At 40.4% G+C, this 20,399-nt stretch overlaps 4 protein-coding genes and 1 pseudogene across 15 annotated transcripts in view; 1 reads left to right on the top strand and 4 right to left on the bottom strand.

Moving 5' to 3' along the window:
• LOC107224614 (calcium/calmodulin-dependent 3',5'-cyclic nucleotide phosphodiesterase 1) overlaps positions 1-20,399 on the top strand; it is a 172,830-nt gene that overhangs the window by 99,881 nt on the left and 52,550 nt on the right. The gene's annotated exons all lie outside the window — the stretch shown is intronic.
• On the bottom strand, positions 3,626-6,363 carry LOC107224615 (alpha-glucosidase). Its single transcript, XM_015664740.2, has 8 exons — positions 6,156-6,363; positions 5,890-6,077; positions 5,438-5,713; positions 5,120-5,362; positions 4,876-5,061; positions 4,549-4,801; positions 4,088-4,442; positions 3,626-3,988 (listed from the first exon to the last, which is right to left on the bottom strand). The coding sequence occupies exons 1-8, from the start codon at positions 6,346-6,348 to the stop codon at positions 3,841-3,843; spliced, it is 1,842 nt and encodes a 613-aa protein (XP_015520226.2). The 5' UTR covers positions 6,349-6,363; the 3' UTR covers positions 3,626-3,840.
• LOC107224617 (alpha-glucosidase) lies at positions 7,784-11,915 on the bottom strand. Of its 2 annotated transcripts, none has more exons than XM_015664743.2 (9): positions 11,442-11,915; positions 10,624-10,779; positions 10,153-10,490; positions 9,938-10,063; positions 9,446-9,874; positions 9,117-9,372; positions 8,847-9,042; positions 8,581-8,721; positions 7,784-8,479 (listed from the first exon to the last, which is right to left on the bottom strand). In XM_015664743.2, the coding sequence occupies exons 2-9, from the start codon at positions 10,772-10,774 to the stop codon at positions 8,332-8,334; spliced, it is 1,785 nt and encodes a 594-aa protein (XP_015520229.2). In that variant the 5' UTR covers positions 10,775-10,779; positions 11,442-11,915; the 3' UTR covers positions 7,784-8,331. The 2 variants fall into 2 exon arrangements, with proteins under 2 accessions (XP_015520229.2, XP_046589439.1); XM_046733483.1 differs by lacking the exon at positions 11,442-11,915 and adding an exon at positions 11,128-11,308.
• LOC124293255 (alpha-glucosidase-like) lies at positions 12,681-15,675 on the bottom strand. 2 transcript variants are annotated; one of them, XM_046733488.1, is made up of 9 exons: positions 15,583-15,675; positions 15,138-15,290; positions 14,633-14,970; positions 14,418-14,543; positions 13,915-14,343; positions 13,548-13,803; positions 13,298-13,493; positions 13,049-13,195; positions 12,681-12,914 (listed from the first exon to the last, which is right to left on the bottom strand). In XM_046733488.1, exons 2-9 carry the CDS (start codon positions 15,286-15,288, stop codon positions 12,770-12,772), a joined length of 1,788 nt encoding a protein of 595 aa, XP_046589444.1. In that variant the 5' UTR covers positions 15,289-15,290; positions 15,583-15,675; the 3' UTR covers positions 12,681-12,769. The 2 variants fall into 2 exon arrangements, with proteins under 2 accessions (XP_046589444.1, XP_046589443.1); XM_046733487.1 differs by having other exon boundaries at positions 15,138-15,293; positions 15,583-15,671.
• On the bottom strand, positions 17,310-20,224 carry LOC107224619 (annotated as a pseudogene).

Raw genomic sequence — 20,399 nt, 5'->3', positions numbered from 1 at the left:
AAAGGGTTTCGAGACTACGCTGAGTGAGGGAATAAATAAATAAGTAGAACGCAAGTTAATTTATTATTCTTCGCATCGGGTATCGAAATTTTTCTCGCTGATCGTGAGCGGAAATCGTGTCGTTATTCAAGTTTCTCAGAGCAGAAACGTGTCGTCTTGCCTCTCCGTACATACATGTATATATATATACATATAGGGTATTCTGTATAGGATATAAGGTATTCTGTTGTTATACAGAACCGCAAACTCCTGCGGGTTCTCCTGCTTGTTTCTGATCCTCACTTTGATCCTTCGGCGATTAGCTTCTGTGCGGGGAATGATAATTAGCAATTCTGCAACCCGCATCCGGCTGGTGCTTCTACCGCTGCTGCATTCGTAATTATAATTTGGCGAAAACACACGCCGCAGGGTCAAATTTGTTTTTTTTTTTTTCTCATTTTCTTTCCTGTTAACTAAATTACAAGAGGAAATGGTTAGGTGAAATTTATTCATCACCGCGAGGTTTTTTTTTTTTTTTACTTATTTTTTTTTTATTAAAGATATTCTTGGCTACGAAAATGTACTGAACGAAACTACCGGATGGTAATTGAGTAAGCAATTTAATTACGTAAGTATATAACTACCTAATTAACGGTTCGATAAATTAGACGAATAATCAATTTTGCGAGAAGATTACAAGACGATTCAATTGGTTGTTAAATTATACTAGGTAATTTATTAATTTTTCAACGATATGTAATTATTATAAAAAAACGAAATTTGAAAAATTGCCAGTCTCAAATTTGAAAGCGCAAATTGATCAAATAAAAGATGATTGTCTGAGTAGTGAAAATACCAATTTGACAAGTTTTACAATAAAAACGTTTAAGGAAACATCGCAGTGAAACTCTAGACTTTTTTTTAGATTTGCTTGAAATTTGAACTTGTAATATTGCTCCATAAAACAAGTGCGTTTGACTTGGTTCTAATCAATTACGTTCCATATGTGTTCAGGTATTATTGAAAATAACTTCGAAACTTGGTGCTTGTTGAAAAGCTCCTTGCGTTACAATTCTCATTGGAAAAATCTGAATAATTATCACAGCTATTGGAGAAGTGTACACTGAGAGAAATTTTTAGTTTCGGTTACCGCTCGGTCCTTAACTATTTTCATTTTTTAATAAGGCATACGACGAATGACGGTGATTTTCCAGTTTCCGACTCTCGGTTTCCCAACGTTTTTCGCTATTGATATTGGGCAGAATCCTTGATCCTCCTCTTCTTTAAATTTTCCGGTACCGTGGCAACAGCGATACGAAAGGTTGCGAAACCCCCGACGAGGTGGGCGAACAGGTAGGTAATACCTATTACGAAGAGGGTCGCTATACCATTCGGGATTACGTAAGCTCCACAAAGGTTCTTCTTCGATGGGAGTGGAGGACGGGCTTATAAGCCTCTTACCTCTATACCCCTGCTTTCTGTGGAGGACCTCTAATTATTCGCCTACGTACCGATCGGCGCGTGCAGAAACGTTCTTGTAATAATTTTTCGCTCCCTTTCCTCCCTTTTTATAATAGCTACTTGTCAATTTTTATTTCGTCTTATTCTTTCATCATTTTCACCCTCCTGTACGATGTATATATACATATATTGTACATATATATATATATGTATATATATATAATATTCGATAAGCTTATTAGACGATTTTTTATAAAATTATTTTACCACATGATATTAAGAAATTCCCGATACTTGAAGGAAAAGAAAAAAATTTTCCCAACTTTCAAATTATTTTTATTTATTACGAAAACAGTTATTCGAATGCTTTATTCATTTATTTATTTGTTTTTTTTTTTTTCGATTCACCGTATCAAAACTTTTCAAGTTATTCTTGGATATCTGATTGAAAAAAATTTGACAGAATTCAAACGAATAAAATAAAACTGTGTATCGGATATTATCCACTTTTTTTTTTTTTTTATTCAATATCATACTGTCATTTTCATTTTCAATTCGAATTTAATTACTCGCAATAATTATTGACATATTCTCGTTTCTGTTAATTACTTCTGAAAATTACTTTAAAGCTGAGTGATGTGTCTAAAGAAGCAGTTTAATCTCAGGTCCAAATTCGTACAGTATCGAGGAGATATAATATCACGATAATTGATGAGAATTAATGTTGATGCTGGATCTGTATTGATACTACCCCCACCCCTCGTTCTTATCTATTTCCCCTTTCATTTATTTATTCAGTTTTGTTCGTGCCGGGGTAAGAAAAACACCGGCGGTAAAACGAACGTAGACATGCTTACGGGACAGAATCATATCCCAATGATCGTACGATCTAATAAAAGCTCACTTATTCTGCCTCTCTATCCCTCTCTCTCTATATATACATATATCTCTTATAGTAGACGTCGTCACTTCGTCAGTATCCCGCTGGAAATATAATTCGATTGAGATGAGTTGCGGTACTATTAAATAAAAGATGAATTAAACGCGTTTCCGTGCCAATAATGGAATCAATTTACTTGTTTTTTATCTCTTGTTCTGCTGTCTCACGTTATTATACTTTTTTTTTTTTTGTTTATCTCTTTCTGTCTCTCTCTCTCTCTCTCTCTCTCTCTCTTTCTCTTTCTTCCCTGAATTTTATCGCTGTAATCAATCAAAATTGCTAGTCAATTTCGATATCGACCATAAAAAACATGTCGTCTACTATTTCACCCGATAAACATTACCGTCCGTTGGTAAGGTAGATATCAAAAATTGACGTTTGATATGCAAATCTTTCTCAATCCTTCCAATATCGCGAGACCAAACTCCAGGATTCTGTGAAGCTTAAGTCCCGTCTTCATACTTTCCATTTGGTGGTAAGAAGCGCAAGACGTATAAGGAAACCGTTGAATATACACACCTTACATACGCACGTATCTATATACATACATATCTAACTATGTGCAATGTACATACGGTTGGCGAATTCCCACAAGTTGTCGGAATCGTTTGCGGAAATTTATAAGGAACAGGCAGGGGAGGGGAGGGGAGGAAACATATATACGTATATAGGTGAACACACAAGTATACCAACACACGTGCTTTACCGTGTACATACATACTTGTGGTGAAAATGTGTAAATTTACAGAGGCATGGCAACCTGAGGTTTTTTTTTTTTTTTTTTCTTCTCTTCCTCAGTTCAACTCTCCTGTCCGTTCCTGCGTACGCAATAAAGGAGACCTCCACCCCCTTGTACTTTGAGAAAAGATTTGCCAGGATAAATTCGTGCCTCGAATATAAGAGCCTGTGAATTTCTTTTTTCCTCCTCTTCTTCTTTTCTCCTATTCAATTTTTACCTTATTTTTCATTCCGTGATTCGAGGATGTACATTATTGTACGTATTATAATCGCTGTTTTTATTAATCATCTTTGATGCTATGAATTTGTCGCAACGCGTTTGATCACGTTTCGTTTTCAATTTCGATTGAAAGATGAAAGAAGTTGGAAAAAATCGGTACGAAAGAACAGAATAATAATTGAATGAATAAATTGAATGAAAATTTTTACATTATTATTGACTCAAATGAATTTTCGTCAGCAAATACATCCTGTGGTAATATCGTGATTAGTGGGGGGGAATTGTTAGCGAATGAAAGTCGTCTACATCAAAGCGTTGTCATGTATTATCGATACGCGATGATTTTTTTTTTTTTTCTTATCAAATAATATTTCCTAAGACGCGTGTATGTACAAAATTTATATTACGACTTGTATGGTTACGCACTTTTAGTCTTCATCGGGATTCCCATTTGACGATGAATAGAGAAAAAATAATTGTCTCTCCTTGCGATTCACAATTTTCAATCGCTTTGTATGAGGAAGTGTTTAATGACGAGGGCGAAAATCGTTAAGAAAATACTACCGGTTATGTGGGCAGCACCACTGCGAGAGAGCAGAACGATCGACGCCTTAGCCGGAAGTTGAATCTTCGTAGCGTCGATTTCAGCGCTGTGAGAAAAAAAAACACAATTGCGAAAATAATCGTGAGTGAACGGGAAACTAGGTTTGTATGAAAAGAAGGACCGAAATAAGATATCCACAGCTTACCCGACGGTGGTTCTGAACTGAACGCTTGAAGTGTAGACGCTCGTCTTTGCCGATTTATCGGCAATACTTGACGCCGTTAAATCGACGGTCTTCCCGACACTATTGTCGAAGTTTATCAAAAGTATCACTTTCTCAGTAACACCTCCTTCAACGTGCGTACGAATCACGGCGAGCACCTGATTGTTCACGATCTTCACCTCGTATTCACCCTCTCTAAGCACCGTTTCCTTTCTGAGCTTCGTCAGCGCTTGGTAAACCTTGTAATGAGAAATCAGGTCCTGTTTCTCCTGCTTCAAGTTCAACACCAGGTAATTGCTGTTGACCGGTATCCAAGTAGTTGTGCTGGTCGAAAAACCTGCATTGGGGTGAAAATCGGTAAGAAATCGGCTGGAGATCGGTCGGTGATCGGTTGAATAATCGATTGAAAAATTTTATGACGATTAATTGAGAAATCAACTAACCTGCGTTCTTTGTAGCGTCCCACTGGAACGGTGATCGGTTTGGATCGCGGGAATGAACTTCGTAGCGATCGGGATCGGTATTACAGGCCTGGGGGTCTTGCGTGTTAGCCCAGGATATCCAAGTGTCGGTCATGCCGATTTCCTCGCCGTTGTAGGTGACCGCGACCCCTGGTAGTATCATCGCCAGCATCGTCATTTGATCGGCTCGATCCGGAAATCGAGAGGCTGTTCGACTGCGGTCGTGGTTACCCATCTGCAAGAGAGTGGAGGAAATTACATTCGGTTGAAGATCGATACGAAAATCTGTTCGGAAAAACATTCACTCACGACCCAATTAGCCACTCCCGTCTTCGGCATGTTGTCCAGCCAAGTGTCTATCGCGTTCTTGTAGTCCACGGCTGTCGAGTCGCTACTGATCTCCATTATGAACTTGAAGTTGAACGGGATTTGGACCCCGCAGTCGTAGTACCTCATGGTGTTGGGCAGATCCGTGTACGCCTCGGTCATCAATACCTAGAACGGCGAAGCGGGTCGGTAATGAAGCTCAATTAGCGCCAATTCTTCCACCTACCTTCTCGTCGGTGTTCGTACTGTCCGCGTAATCGTCGAGCAGATCCTTCCACTCCTTGATTATCTGGTAGGTGAGCTCGTGGTCCTTGGTGTAAATGTGGTCCAGGTACGGATAGTCGTTCGGATTCACTCCCGGCGTGTTGCTCAGTGGTTCGTCTGTGAGGTCCTCAACCTCGACCAGATGCGGCACGGCGTCCACTCGGAAACCATCGACTCCTAGGCTCAACCAGAAGCTCAGCACATTCTGCAACGGCCGAAATCAATGGTAATCTCAAAGTCTGACCGAGCGTTTTGCCAGATTTTAGATAACCTCAACGACCTTCATTTCCGACTGTACCAACGTGTTGAAATAGTTCAGATCGGGTTGCTGTTCGGCGAACTGGTGAAAGTACCACTGTCCCCTCTGCTCGTTGAACGTCCATGCCGGGCCGCTGAAGACGCTAATCCAGTTGTTGGGTGGCAATCGAGTACCGTCATCATCAACTGTGCCATCTCGCCATACGTAATACTTGTCATAGGGAGCAATACCTTGCACGCTCTTCTCGAACCATTCGTGCTCGTCCGAGGTGTGGTTCGGAACAAAGTCGAGGATCACCTGCGGTCAAAAAACCTTCAGGGTAAAGTTGAGGACGAGAAAAGGTTGGTGCCTAGATGGCAAGTCTCGAGAAGACGTCTCCAGGTAATTGTGCATCTCGATTTTTGCGCTGGATACTTGTTCATGCTTGACGGAACTACGTCTCCTCGGATCTTATCGTCCGGCATAAAGCTGACCTTGATTCCCAGCTGCTTGGCCTTGGCAGTGAGTGCCTGGAAGTCGGCGAGGTTACCAAAGATCGGATCTATCTCCCGGAAATTTGCTATGTCATACCCGAAGTCCACCATGGGACTCGTGTATATCGGTGATATCCACACCGCTCCGATATCAGCGTCGACAAAGTGCTCGAGCTTCGACGTGATGCCTTTAACGTGGAATTATTGGAGGACTGTTAGTCAGGGATTATTTTCACTTTGGGACAAGGATTGAGTTTCATTCTTGCCTTTTAGGTCACCGACGCCGTCTCCGTTGTAGTCCATAAAACTTCGGGGGTAGATTTGATAGAAGACCGTGTCCTTCCACCATCCCTTGTTCGTTATTTCCCCGACAACTAGGGAACCGAGAGACAAGAACAGAACGGCATGAAGGCACCCCATCGTTGACACACTGTGCACGCCCTTCTCGTCGCGTTCCATTTATACCTCGAAGCCTCTGGGTGCAGCTTGATTACCGGAGGCTTGGTAAAAATTCTCTACCAGTAATCCCTTTTTTAAAATTGTGAAACTGTGATTGCCATGCACCAGCGATAATATCACCCAATGGCAAACATAGCCATTCAGTGGAAAAACGTTCACGAGATAACGATACTGCACTTTTAAAGAAAAATTCACAGCCATTTATTGCTCGCTCGGTGTATGCGATAGTGTTGAAATCGCGTAAAAACACTTATCAAACTGTACGAACGAACTTGACTGCGCGCTCGGTCGCGTTTATTAATCCGTTTTGCATTGCTAGGACCTCGGATGTTGTACAAAACACGGTTGAAGATATTTTTTATGCGAAAAGTGATGAACTATAACCATTCTAAAGTTGCGATCTTAGACAGTTGCGTTGAATTTCATCAAAACAGTACGTATTTTATTGGAATAGAACAAAATAAGAAGCCCATGAATATCGGTTAAAAAAACGGCGCTATGATCACTTCAGAGAAATTACATTGCTCCAACATTTTTAGATAACTTTTTCGCCAGAAATCCCTGTAAATCAATAATAATTGATTAAACAAAATTGGACGACCGGGTCGACTTTGGTATTAAAAAACTGAAACAAGAAACTAATTTTTCTAAAGTTATCGCTAACCGAAGTTACGATATTTAAATTTGCATTTTAATGCATATAACACCTTGCCTCGTTGGGAAGAGATTTTTTGAACGAAATTCAACTCGACTTGCTTGAACTCTACTTTTATAATAAACCTTGATTTTACAATTTTACCACACGCGTGAGGCATCATCAATATGGTTAAACAAAACCGCCGAGGCACCTCCGATCCTTAGCTGTCGTCGAATTTGCCGTTTTCCGTTTATCTCTCTTATTTTCGATCCTTCGCCCGTTGAAGTCGACAAAGTTTCCCGACAACCCCTCGAGTTTCGGTAAACGAACCGACGCCTACGCGACGGTCAAACGTCGAGCGACGACAAGAATGCTGTTATTGAATTCCGGACATATTTTCATCTTTTCTTCTTTTCATTCGCTGGTAAATTTTATCCTTGACTGACCCCCTCCTCCTTCGTGTCCATCTTGTTACTAGGGCAAGAAAGAAATTTCATTTCAACACTTTATTCACGTTACGCATATATTTCACATACCTGTACGCACGTGATAAAATTTTCAACCGGATCGTACCGCAGATCCTGTCCTTCTTGAAGCCTATCTACAATCCAGCAGTGAACGTTTATTTTAACTCTCGTCTTCGAATCAAGATACGTAAAAAATTAAACTTTTGTAAATTACCGCAAAATTCTGAACAATGTTTTCCATTGAAATGTTGAACACGTTTCTCTGAATAAGTTTGATACTTTTCCTCAATCATTTCGACTGAAAATAAAAACCCCGATTAACTTCTGTCTGAATTGGTGAAAGAAGTGTTTTAGATTTATTTTCTTACAAGCACAATTTCAATACAAATTATATTTTCGATGTAGCTCGTGATAACTTCGAGTATTGTATTATCTTGTAGGGTAATATACCTTATGTAATCTTATTGCTATTATATGTACATGTTTATGTCGCATTCTGCAACGCTTGGGTGTTTCATCATATTCGCTGAGCGATCAACGATCTTTGGCTAATCTTATCAGACACACAATACTGAATTGAATTAAACGAAAAATAGTTTTTGATAAATTTAGATAATTTTTACAACTGAAAATACACGATTCCTCGGTATTTTTTTTTTTTTTTATTGTGCCCTCCAGATTCCGATTAGCCAATAACCGATTTTTCGATTCGTTCCAATTAACGATAACCTGAACGGATAACAATCGCCTCAACATTCGACGACGACAACGACGATACTAATATTCTACAACCAAACCTCGTAAGTGAGGATGATGTGATCGCAACGGTTTCGATACGATGAACTAAGCGAGGCGATTACATTCATCGAGGTGTTTGAATCAGCAGCGAATTGAGCGAGCAAGGACTGCCATTAGTAGAGTGAAGAATGCACTCGATAGAATGGCGTTGGCACCGCTGTCTGTACCACTTCGCAAAACGATACCAGAAAGGGCTGAGATTTCAACACTGCTTCTCGAAACCGCGGTTCTGTCAAAGCATCAAAATATTACAGAGAATGTCAAGTTTTGGAACGCGGGAACGCGCTCGATATCAAATTCCCTGTGGTTGCGATATAATCAATCACTCACCCTTCAGTCAGTTCCGAGTTTATACTGGCTATAGAAACCACCATATTATCGGACGCGTTCTCGAACACATCTAGACTGACCGTCTCCGTGTTGTTCGCGAAGTTCGTCACGACAATCACTGGATCGGATCCATCAAGCTCCCTGAGGAACGGAATTCGTTACAGTACAACAGAATAAATTGCCACCTGAGATTCATGGTGGCTTTGGTACCGTCATCAGAGACCGAACAACGGGATCATTCGATGGTCATTGGGGTAGATTCTAACCTTGAGAAAGCCATGACGTTATCTTTCAACAGTTGAACGTTTACCGATCCTTCTTGAATTACTGACTCTTGTCTCAGGCTAATCAACGCTTTGTAGACTTTGTAGTGGGAAACTTCGGCCTCCATTTGAGCGGCGAGATTCAGGGTAAGGTAGTTGCTATGGACCGGTAACCACGTCGACTCGTTGGTGGAAAAACCTGCGAAACGATGGACGAGTAATGAAATCAGCTCGGTGATCGGAAAGGTAAAACAACTCGGGAGTATTTCTTACCGGCTGAAGTAGTAGCATCCCATTGCATCGGGGTTCTGTTAGGATCTCGCGAGTACAATTCGTAAGTGTCCTCATCCTGGTTACAAGCCCACGGATCCTGCGTATCTTCCCATGATATCCACAGGTTCTCCATACCGATTTCCTCGCCGTAATAGGTGACAGAGACTCCGGGCAGAAGGTGATTGATCATGTTCATCGCGTCGACTTGCTCCGAACTGTATCTGGTAGCTACGCGTTTTCTATCGTGATTTCCTATCTGCGACCAGGGATTACCGAATCAATGAATTTCACGCGGGACTCGTTATATTGGAAAATTTAAATCTACTAACCACCCAGTCCGACGTTACGTTATCGGGTAAGTTGTCCAACCACTCGTCAATCGCCAATTCCTTGATTTCCGATGCGGTGTTGGAGCCGTTGACGTTCATGATGAGGAAAAAGTTGAATGGAAAATGCGCTCCAGCGTCGTAAAATTTCATTACTTGCGTTACGTTCTCGTAAGTTTCCATCATCATTATTCTCGTTACGTTGTCTGTCTTGAATGCGTAATCGTCCAGTAAAGTGCGCCACTGGGTCACCATCTCGTAGGTCTCGTCTTGAGCCATTGTGTAATAGTGGAGAGTGTAATCGTAATCCGTTGGATCGTCAGTCAGCCCGGAAAGAGGTTCGTCCGGATAGGTTTCATCCTCGAAAAGAGTGTCGACTGCATCGACTCGAAAACCGTCGACGCCTCTGTCCAACCAGAATTCTATTATATCCTGGAAAGTTGGAAGCGATTAATCGAATGATGATTTTTGGGTAATCGTCTCTTGATCGCTCACCTTCATCTCCTGGACAACTAATTCGTTTCTGTAATTCAGGTCCGGCTGTTCTTCGGTGAACTTGTGATAGTAGTAGGCTTGCCTTTCCGAACTCCAAGTCCAGGCGTAACCACCAAAGTAGCTGATCTGAAATGCAGTAAAGCGAAGGTATTCTCGTGTATTTGATTCACCGATTGGATCGTCGGAGACAAATTTAATCAGCGGTAACAACCTACCCAGTTGTTAGGACGAGTGATAGTTCCATTTTCCAACTCTGTACCATTGTGCCATATGTAGTAATCCGTGTAGGGATCGATGCCCGCCAAACTCTTGATAAACCATTCGTGTTCATCCGACGAATGATTCGGTACTAAATCCATGATCACTTTTAGTCCGAGGGACTTGGCCGTCGCTACCAGGTTGTCAAAGTCATCCATCGTTCCGAATATTGAATCGATAGACGTGAAGTTTGAAATATCGTATCCAAAATCTACCATGGGACTCTCGTAAACAGGAGACATCCAAAATGTGTCGATACCAGTGTCGACGAGATACTCCAGTTTGCTCTCGATACCTGGAGAGACAGTCGATAATAATCAACGAATCATCAGGAATTTACCACCTCGTTATTTTTATCGGTCAATTTCGAAATTTGCATAAAAGCTTGAGAAATTGACTAGAGATTATTTTTTGTTCATAATATCTACCTGGTATATCTCCTATCCCGTCGCCGTCACTGTCCATCCAACTTCTCGGATAAACTTGATAAACTGACGCCGTTTGCCACCAGTCCAAATCTGCGTTAACCGAACTCCAGCTCGTCAGAGCCAGGAGTGAAAGAATTAGAAGACCTCTCATCTTTCCTGATTAAACCACAAGCGTTGAAACAATAAGAATAAGAGTACATACTTCAAATAAACTATTATTTCATACGTAAACTTATTAAAACGGCTGTCAAGTACGGTACAAATTACTATCTATAGTAGACGATCAATGATCCCTTTCCCAAATGATTCGAAATCAATTCCGGTGCTTGAATATTCTCAATTCACACCACACACAATTAAATTTGGTCGGACGCGGTTCAGATAATTTAGGAATAAAACCCCGTAGGTAGTATCTACTTGAAGTAATTATTGACACGTTATGTAGGCCGTTCAATATTTTTACGTACTCACTTCGGGGAATAAAAAAAAAAAAAAAAATTTCACCTGGTAACAAAAAATTGATTACAAAGCAATCGGTGTCGGACAGCTGACCCAGTCTGTCGACGAGACTAGGCCTAACTTTTTCGTAACGTAATGACGGTGCCTCTATATATAAATATCGGCGAACAGAGAGATTTTTATCAAACTCCCAACACCGGATCTTGACCATCATTTTTTTTATCTTTGCACTCGGATAATACTCGATAGCGCGTTGAGACATAGCTGTAGTTAATCAAATTACATAATACAAAAAATCACAATCTAACATGATTTTCTGGATTGAAAAATAATTTTAGTTCCGAATAATGTGAACTTACCTTATTCCTTATTCGAAAAATATATAATTGTTTCTCTCGGTATCACAATAAAATTGTACGATAAAACAAGACAGTAAAATTGAATCAAGTCACATAAAGATAGATGAATAAACACTTCTAAATACTACCAGTGAATTGGTCATTGTTTACAATTATGTGTTTAATCAAATTTCCATGAGTTTTGGACTGCATTAGATTTTGATGGATTAGTTAAATTGAGACAATAGCCATTGATTAAAATTTTAAATGAAATGATTAATTATGGTGCCTTGTTGCGTACATGGATGATGAAAATATTGATAATGTTCAATGCGGTGTACGGAAATACTAAACTATCGTGTATTAAACTCATTTGTTAACTCTTCGGAATTCTAAAGCATCAAAATCAAAAGTAATCAAAAACCGCCGTAAGTAGCTTTTGCTGGTAGTGGCAATGTCGTCGCTTTTCACCAGTCTAAATACCCACTAACAGAGCTCAAGCTCGTTAGATCAAGCAAAGCAGAGACCAGGATATCTTTAATCTCTCCTAATTAAGACCCACATGTCAACGATATCACTAATGCACAAAAGGAAAGAGAAAATTTCGACACAAGGCGGTCTCTTTTCAGTCGTTCGAAGCTTGAACAATCAATCTCGTCAGTGATACAACGACACAGATTCCAATCACTCGGTAAATAACCGTATAAAAAAAAAACGTTGTCGAACGTAAATTTTTTTCTTTTCCTTGGCCAAAAACGATTCAAAATTCTTCATATATCAAACCGTCAGAATATTGATGCCGATTTTACATAGTTCACGAGTATGCGACTAAAAATTATATCGAGTTCAAACAATAACCAATAGCTTCTGCAAGCTGGTTCGTATCATCTGGTTTTATCTTGCAGCTGATTGGCCGACTACAAAAGGAACTGTTATACTAAAAATTGAATTTTGATAAGAAAACGCTTCGCTAGACGGCCGATCAAGTACGATGAATAGACTATATGTTTCACCATTTGGCATTGGAAAATCACCGTGTATTCTCTATCTGTGAATCTTGAAATAGATAGGAATAGTGGTTGTCCCCTCGAGTTGGACTATGGTAAGATTTTAGAAATTTCGATGTCTTATATCAGTGTGTCACTTCAAGTGACTAATATGTTCATTCTGATTAATTTATCACTTTGTGTAAATTTTTGAAAAATTATCTTGAAAACTCTTCAAAGTTTGATGGAAATTCAGTCAGAGTGGTGATAGGAATTTTACAATTTGACAAATCGATTTATTAAAATTTTCCTGTTCTGAGTACTGTGAGGAATAATAATTTAGTCTTAGAAGTTATAAATTCATCAAAACTGGTGAGACACCAGGAATGCCATGCAGAGCGTGAGTGTTGCAGTGGAGATGAGGACGTTGGCACTACTTTCAGTACTAGTACGAAGAACAAGCCCTGCATAGGCAGAGACTTCAACGCTGCTGCGGGAGACTGCAGTGCTACGGAAAAAAAAAACAAATAGTACAAACCAATAACTTAAGTTAGGAGATAGATAAGGTTTTCAAACGGAATAACGGTGAAGCTGCACAGCTTAATGATCAAAACCAGGGTTGAAAAGTATTCAACTGCTTACCCAGCAGTCAATGTTGAGTTAACACTGGCGATGTAAACGACTAGACTGTCAGGAGCATTCTCGAAAACATCTAAGCTAACCGTTTCCGTGTTGTTGGCGAAGTTGGTCAGGACAAAAACTGCATCTTCACTGGATGATTCCAGCTCCCTGAAATAATTCAGGGTGATGTGATTCTCAACATAACTATCAGATATTGATGATAGTACTGAAAGAAACCACAATCTGGCAGACATTCTAAGAAATGCTAACCTGGAGAAACATATGACGTTGTCGCTCAACAACTGGACGTTGACAGTCCCTTCTTGTATGACTGTCTCTTTTCTCAGGGTTGTCAGGTCTTGGAACACCTTGTAATGGGAAACATCAGCGTCGATTTGAGCGGCGAGATTCAGAGTGAGGTAGTTGCTGTTTACTGGTAGCCACGTCGACTCATTGGTCGAGAATCCTGTAAAGGGCATCGTGTAAAATCATTGACATTGTACCGCCACGTATTTTTTACCAGCTGAAGTCGTCGTATCCCATTGCATCGGAGTTCTCGCAGGATCTCGCGAATTCGATTCGTACGAGTCCTCGTCCTGGTTACAAGCCTGTGGATCAACCGTATCCTCCCAGGATATCGATTCATCCTCCATACCGATTTCCTCACCATAATAGGTTACCGATACTCCGGGAAGGAGGAGATTGATCATGTTCAACGCATCAACTTGTTCCGGAGTGTATCTGCTGGCGACTCGACTGTTGTCGTGATTTCCCAACTGCAAGCAAATGAACGAATCAATATTCATAGTACCGTGGGCCAATAACGCCCACTATAGCTCGTTAACACAATTTTAAGACGCTATATTTTTCAATTGAAATGTACCAACCACCCAGTCCGCCGTTGCATTATCGGGTAGATTATCCAGCCATGCGTCAATGGCTAATTCTTTGACCTCCTGTGCTGTTGACGAGCTGTCAACACTTCGAATGAATCGGAAATTGAATGGAAAATGTGCTCCATAATCGTAGTAAAGCAGGGTCATTGTCAAATTTGAGTAAGCTTCCATCATCATGATCCGCGTGACATTGTCCGTCTTGAAAGCATAGTCATCCAAAAGCTCGCGCCACTCAGCAACCACCTCATAAGTTTCGATTTGATCTTCCGTATAATAGTGAAGTAAGTAATCGTGATCCGTGGAATCATCGGTTGTCCCGGAGAGAGGTTCGTCCGGGAATGATGCGTCCTCGACAAGAGTCATTATGGTGTCGACTCTGAAACCATCGATGCCCCTGTCTAGCCAGAATTCAATGATGTCCTAAAAATTTCAACGGTTCTTGTCAAATCTCGGTTCATCAAATCCTGACTTTCTCATGTCTTGAACTTGCTCACCTTCATCTCCTGAACAACGTATTCGTTTCTGTAATTAAGGTCAGGCTGCTCTTCGGTGTACTGATGAAGGTAATAAGCCTGTCTTGCCGAACTCCATGTCCAAGCGGAACCACCAAAGAAACTGATCTAAAATCGAGTGAAGCAAATGCATTCTCTTGTCTTTGATTCAGTGACGGGATCATCGGAGACAAAATTAATTCACAACGATAACTTACCCAGTTATTGGGAACAGTAATAGTTCCATTTTCCAACTCGGTACCATTATGCCATACATAGTAATCCGAATAGGGTTCAGTGCCCGCCAAACTTTTGACGAACCATTCATGTTCATCCGACGAATGATTCGGTACTAAATCCATGATCACTTTTAGTCCAAGGGACTTGGCCGTCGCTACTAGGTTGTCGAAGTCGTCCATCGTGCCGAATATTGGATCGATCGACGTGAAGTTTGAAATATCGTATCCAAAATCCACCATGGGACTCTCGTAAATCGGGGAAAGCCAAAATGTGTCAATACCAGAGTCGACGAGATGCTGCAGTTTGCTCTCGATACCTGGACAGACGGTCGATAATAATTAGTGGATCGTCGAGTATTTACCACCTCGTTATATTTGTCGATCGATATCAAATTTTTCGTTAGAAAATCAGAGCAGCATTAATATCAATTTCTGCGCATGTATTCAGAAACATTTGATTCTACTTTTCGATCAAAATATTCACCTGGTAGATCGCCTATTCCATCGCCATCGCTATCTTTCCAACTTCTCGGATAAATTTGATACACTGACGTCGTTTGCCACCATTCTAAATCTGCATTAACGGAGTTCCAGCTCGCGAGAGCCACGAGTAAAAGGATTCGAACACCTTTCATCTCTGCTAATCGAAACACACGCGTTAACGATATTATCAATTCCCAGGAAATAAAGAATACAAGAATAACAGTAATTCAACTGACAATGAACTAATAATTAATCCTTAAACACATCTAATTGGACCTCAAGTACTGAGTAAATTGCTCGGGTAAACAATTCCCCGCACGATTGAAAATCATTTCCCGTGTTTAACCTCTTTATTTCATACCTTTCAATTTGGTCAGAAACGTTTCACGTAATTTAAATATCAATTAGCACATCATGTGGGTGTTTTAATACCATTAAGTACTTACTTCGAGAGGTGGAAAAAAAAAAGGAAAATTGACCCGTGTCGGACCGCTGACCCAGTCTGTCGAAGAGACTAGGCCAAAATTTTTGTGCGACAGGATCACGGTACCTCTATATATAGATGCCGTCGAGCAGGCATCAGATTTCCATCAAACTCTCAACACCGAATCTAAACCAAAGTTTTCCATATCTTTGCTCTTGGATAGAGATTGATAGCACGTTGAGACCTAGCTGTACTCAATCGAAATATGGTATAATCAAAGAATTAGGATCTAATATGGTTTTGTAGATCGAAAGATAATTCAAGTGCAGAATGTAGTGAACAAGAATGCTTCGACATTGATTTGATGATAATTACAGGCCATTCATGACGTTGATGCCTTATTCGGAATAATACAGAACCGTTCTTTTTTGTTTTGTTTTTTTTTTTGGTAATAATATTTTACCGTAAAACAAAACAACAGAATTGAGTCAAGTCACGTAAACATGAATAAATAGAGACTTTTGAATATTAACGGTCAACTAAATATCGCCTGCAACTACATGTTCAATAAAATTGGTGTGAGTTTTGGACTGAATTGAAATTAGTTAGATTTGTCGAATTAAGTCCCTTGCAATTGTTTGAGATTTTGAGTAACGTGATCAATTATGGGACATTGTTGCACATGAATGATGAAAATATTGAAAGTGAATAATGCGGTGTAGAAAAGAACTAAACCACGGGAAACCAAACTGATTCGCTGACTCATCGGAAGACAAAACCTTCAGAGCAGAAAGAAAGCCAAAACCACCATAATATAAACAACGCAATGACTCCACTGGGAACGATGTTGGTGGCATAACTCTCGATGGTGGTGCGTCAAACAATTACGGTATAGACAGAAAGTTCCAATCTGCTTTCTGAAATGTCAATCCTATTAAATGATCACCATACAGATCGTTAGTGAAAAGAAAATCTTAGTTTTGGTAGTGAATCATTCTTAAAGTGAGGATATTCTTTTCGCAAAATCACACATGATATTAATATTGGTTTTTATACCGAAATAAATTCATAAAATTATTGATGAATCGTTTTTCCATTTTTATATTGACCTTCAAAATTTACCGTTCAACCGACGCCATTGTCCATCCTACTTCTCGGATAAATTTCATACAATGTCGTCGTTTTTCACCAGCCCAAATCCCCATTAACGGAGTTCCAGCTTGTTAGACTAAGTAACGCGAGGACCAGGTCACCTTTAATCTTTGCTAATTAAGACCCACGTGTTTACGATATCACTGATGAACAAAAGGAAGAAGAAAATTTTAACAAAAGACGTTTTTTTTAGCCGTTTGAAGCTTGAACAATCAATATCGTCAGTAAAACATCGATACAGATACCAGTTACTCGATGAATAATCGATAAATAAAACGTTATCGAATGTCCTTTTTTTTGTTTTCCCGAAAATACTTCAAATTTCGCACCGTCATAATGCTCCTAAGCCTTGAGCTCCGTTCGGAAGCATTTTACAGATTTCACGAGGATACACCTCAAAATCTGACCTAGTTGTAATAGTGATCAATACCGTCTGTGAGATGTTCCGTAACATCTGGTGGTTTTTCGCAACTGATCGGCCAGCTACAACAAGAACTAGAATACTGAAAATAAAGTTTTCATAACATTGGAAGCTCTTTGGGGATTGCAGTGCATGTGTTGCAGTGGTAATAAAAAATTTTCAATTCAATAAGTCAGTTTATTCAAATTTTCCTGTCCTGAGGGCCAGATAAATGATAATTTGAATTGAAAAGTTTATGAATCATCAAATCCAAAGGTAGACAAGGAATGCCATGAAAAGCGTGATTTTTGTACTGGAGATGAGGACGTTGGCATCACTCTCAGTACTAGCACGAAGAACAAGTCCTGCATAGGCAGGGACGTCAATGCTGTTGCGGGAAACTGCAGTGCTACGGAAGAAGGAAAAATAGTAATAACCAAGGTCTTAAGATAGAAGATCTGCACAGGTTAGTGATAAAAAAAAGTGTTGAAATATATTCAACTGCTTACCCAGCAGTCAATGTTGAGTTAACACTAGCGATGGAAACGACTAGACTGTCAGGAGCATTCTCGAAAACATCTAAGCTAACCGTTTCCGTATTATTTGCGAAGTTGGTCAGGACAAAAACTGCATCTTCACTGGATGATTCCAGCTCCCTTAAATGATTCAGGGTGATGTGATTCTCAACATAACTATCAGATATTGATAATAATACTGAAAGAAACCACAATCTGGCAGACATTCTAAGTAATGCTAACCTGGAGAAACATATGACGTTGTCGCTCAACAATTGGACGTTGACAGTTCCTTCTTGTATGACTGTCTCTTTTCTCAGGGTTGTCAGGTCTTGGAACACCTTGTAATGGGAAACATCAGCGTCGATTTGAGCGGCGATATTCAGAGTGAGGTAGTTGCTGTTTACTGGTAGCCACGTCGACTCATTGGTCGAGAATCCTGTGAAGGGAATCGTGTAAAATCATTGACATTGTAACTCCAAGTGTTTTTTACCAGCTGAGGTCGTCGCATCCCACTGCATCGGAGTTCTCGCAGGGTCTCGCGAATACGACTCGTACGAGTCCTCGTCCTGGTTACAAGCCTGTGGATCCACCGTGTCCTCCCAGGATATCCATTGATCCTCCATACCGATTTCTTCACCGTAATAGGTTACCGAGGCTCCAGGAAGGAGGAGATTGATCATGTTCAACGCATCAACTTGCTCTGAAGTGTATCTGCTAGCGACTCGACTGTTGTCATGATTTCCCATCTAAAACCAGAGGTGAACAAATCTATTTATATCGTACCGCGGAATTATGACGCCTTCTGTGGCCCGTTGACACTATTTTACGACCTTTTATAATTGGCTTCAACCTCAACATTTCATAAGCCGTTACTTGAGATTATATTTGTAAATTGAAATGCACCAACCACCCAGTCCGCCGTTGCATTACCGGGTAGATTATCCAGCCAAGCGTCAATGGCTAATTCTTTGACCTCCTGTGCCGTTGACGAGCTGTCAACACTTCGAATGAATCGGAAATTGAACGGAAAGTGTGCTCCATAATCGTAGTAAAGCAGGGTCATCGACAAATTTTAGTAAACTTCTGTCATCATGATCCGCGTGACATTGTCCGTCTTGAAAGCATAGTCATCCAAAAGCTCACGCCACTGAGCAACCATCTCGTAAGTTTCGATTTGATCTAGTGTATAATAGTGAAGTAAGTAATCGTAATCCGTCGGGTCATCAGTTGTCCCGGAGAGAGGTTCGTCCGGGAATGTTGCGTCTTCGAAAAGAGTCATTATGGAGTCGACTCTGAAACCATCGATGCCCCTGTCCAGCCAGAATTCCATGATATCCTAAAAATTTCAACGATTCGTGTCAAATCCCGGTTCATCAAATCCTAATTTTCTTATGTCTAGAACGCGCTTACCTTCATCTCCTGAACAACGTATTCGTTTCTGTAATTTAGGTCAGGCTGCTCTTCAGTGTACTGGTGAAGGTAGTAGGCTTGCCTTTCGTCTCTCCACGTCCAGGCGTATCCACCAAAGCCACTCACCTGAACAATCAATTCATTCTCGTATTACGGAAGCACTGGTATATTCATTCGACCAATGAAATCATCTAAAGCAATCCACATCCTCGGGAACAACTTACCCAGTTGTTAGGAGGAGCAATGGCTTCGTTTTCCAGTTCAGTACCGTTCATCCAAATGTAGTAATCCGTGTAGGGATCAATGCTCGCCAAACTGTTAATGAACCATTCGTGTTCATCCGACGAATGATTCGGTACCAAGTCCATGATCACTTTCAGCCCGAGGGATTTAGCCATCGCTACCAGATTGTCGAAGTCATCCATCGTACCGAATATTGGATCAATAGCGGTGAAATTTGAAATATCGTATCCGAAATCTACCATGGGACTCTCGTAAAATGGTGATATCCAGACCGCGTCAATACCAGTGTCAACGAGATGCTGCAATTTGTTCTCGATCCCTGAATAGATAGTGGTTAACAAGTGATTGGGAATTTTCTTTGAACTGAACCTTGCTTGGTCCAATTTTTAACGGCCAAGCTGTTGGATTATTTCAAAAATCTTAAACGTCGTTTTCGGAATAAAAGCTAATGAAAGAAACTTGATGGTGGAAAGTTCGCTCTTTCCGATTGTTACCTGCTCGATCTCCTATTCCATCACCGTCACTATCCTTGAAACTTCTCGGATAAATTTGGTACAATGCCATGGTCTGCCACCAGTCTAAGTTTGCATTAACGGAGCTCCAGCTCGTAAGAGCAAGCAGCGCAAAAACGAGGACACCGCGCATCTTTCCTAGTTCACACGAACGATTACACCCTATCGTAATGTTTGAAATTCGAAACGTCATTTCTCATCGAATGGAAGTGAAGATAAAAAATCATTTTAGTACTATAAAAAACTCCGTATTGAATATTGATTTACCTTCTCTGCCGAAACGATTGAGACTGATTCAAATCGCAAACAGTCACAGCCACGCTCACATTTTGAACTTTGGTCGCGCTATCTCAGAGACTCTACAGTTAGAAATCTCCGAAAATTAACCAATTAAAATAGTTTATAACGCCGTCTGTGATTCGATATCTTCAAGTGCCCTGCCCCGACAGATTAATGAAAAGTAAAAGAGTAAATAAGGTTCAAAAAAAAAAAAAAAAAAGTCAAGAGGCAATCGATAACAGAGTTATCTGCGTTGGACTGTCGATCAAGACCGTCGAATTTCCGCTAAACTCCGATTGGTCCAAATCATTAGATTATTAATGGA

Source organism: Neodiprion lecontei, chromosome 3, assembly GCF_021901455.1.
Source record: "Neodiprion lecontei isolate iyNeoLeco1 chromosome 3, iyNeoLeco1.1, whole genome shotgun sequence".
Lineage (NCBI taxonomy): Eukaryota > Metazoa > Arthropoda > Insecta > Hymenoptera > Diprionidae > Neodiprion > Neodiprion lecontei.
Note: the sequence above shows the minus strand (reverse complement) of the source record. Positions and strands in the feature narration are given on the sequence as shown.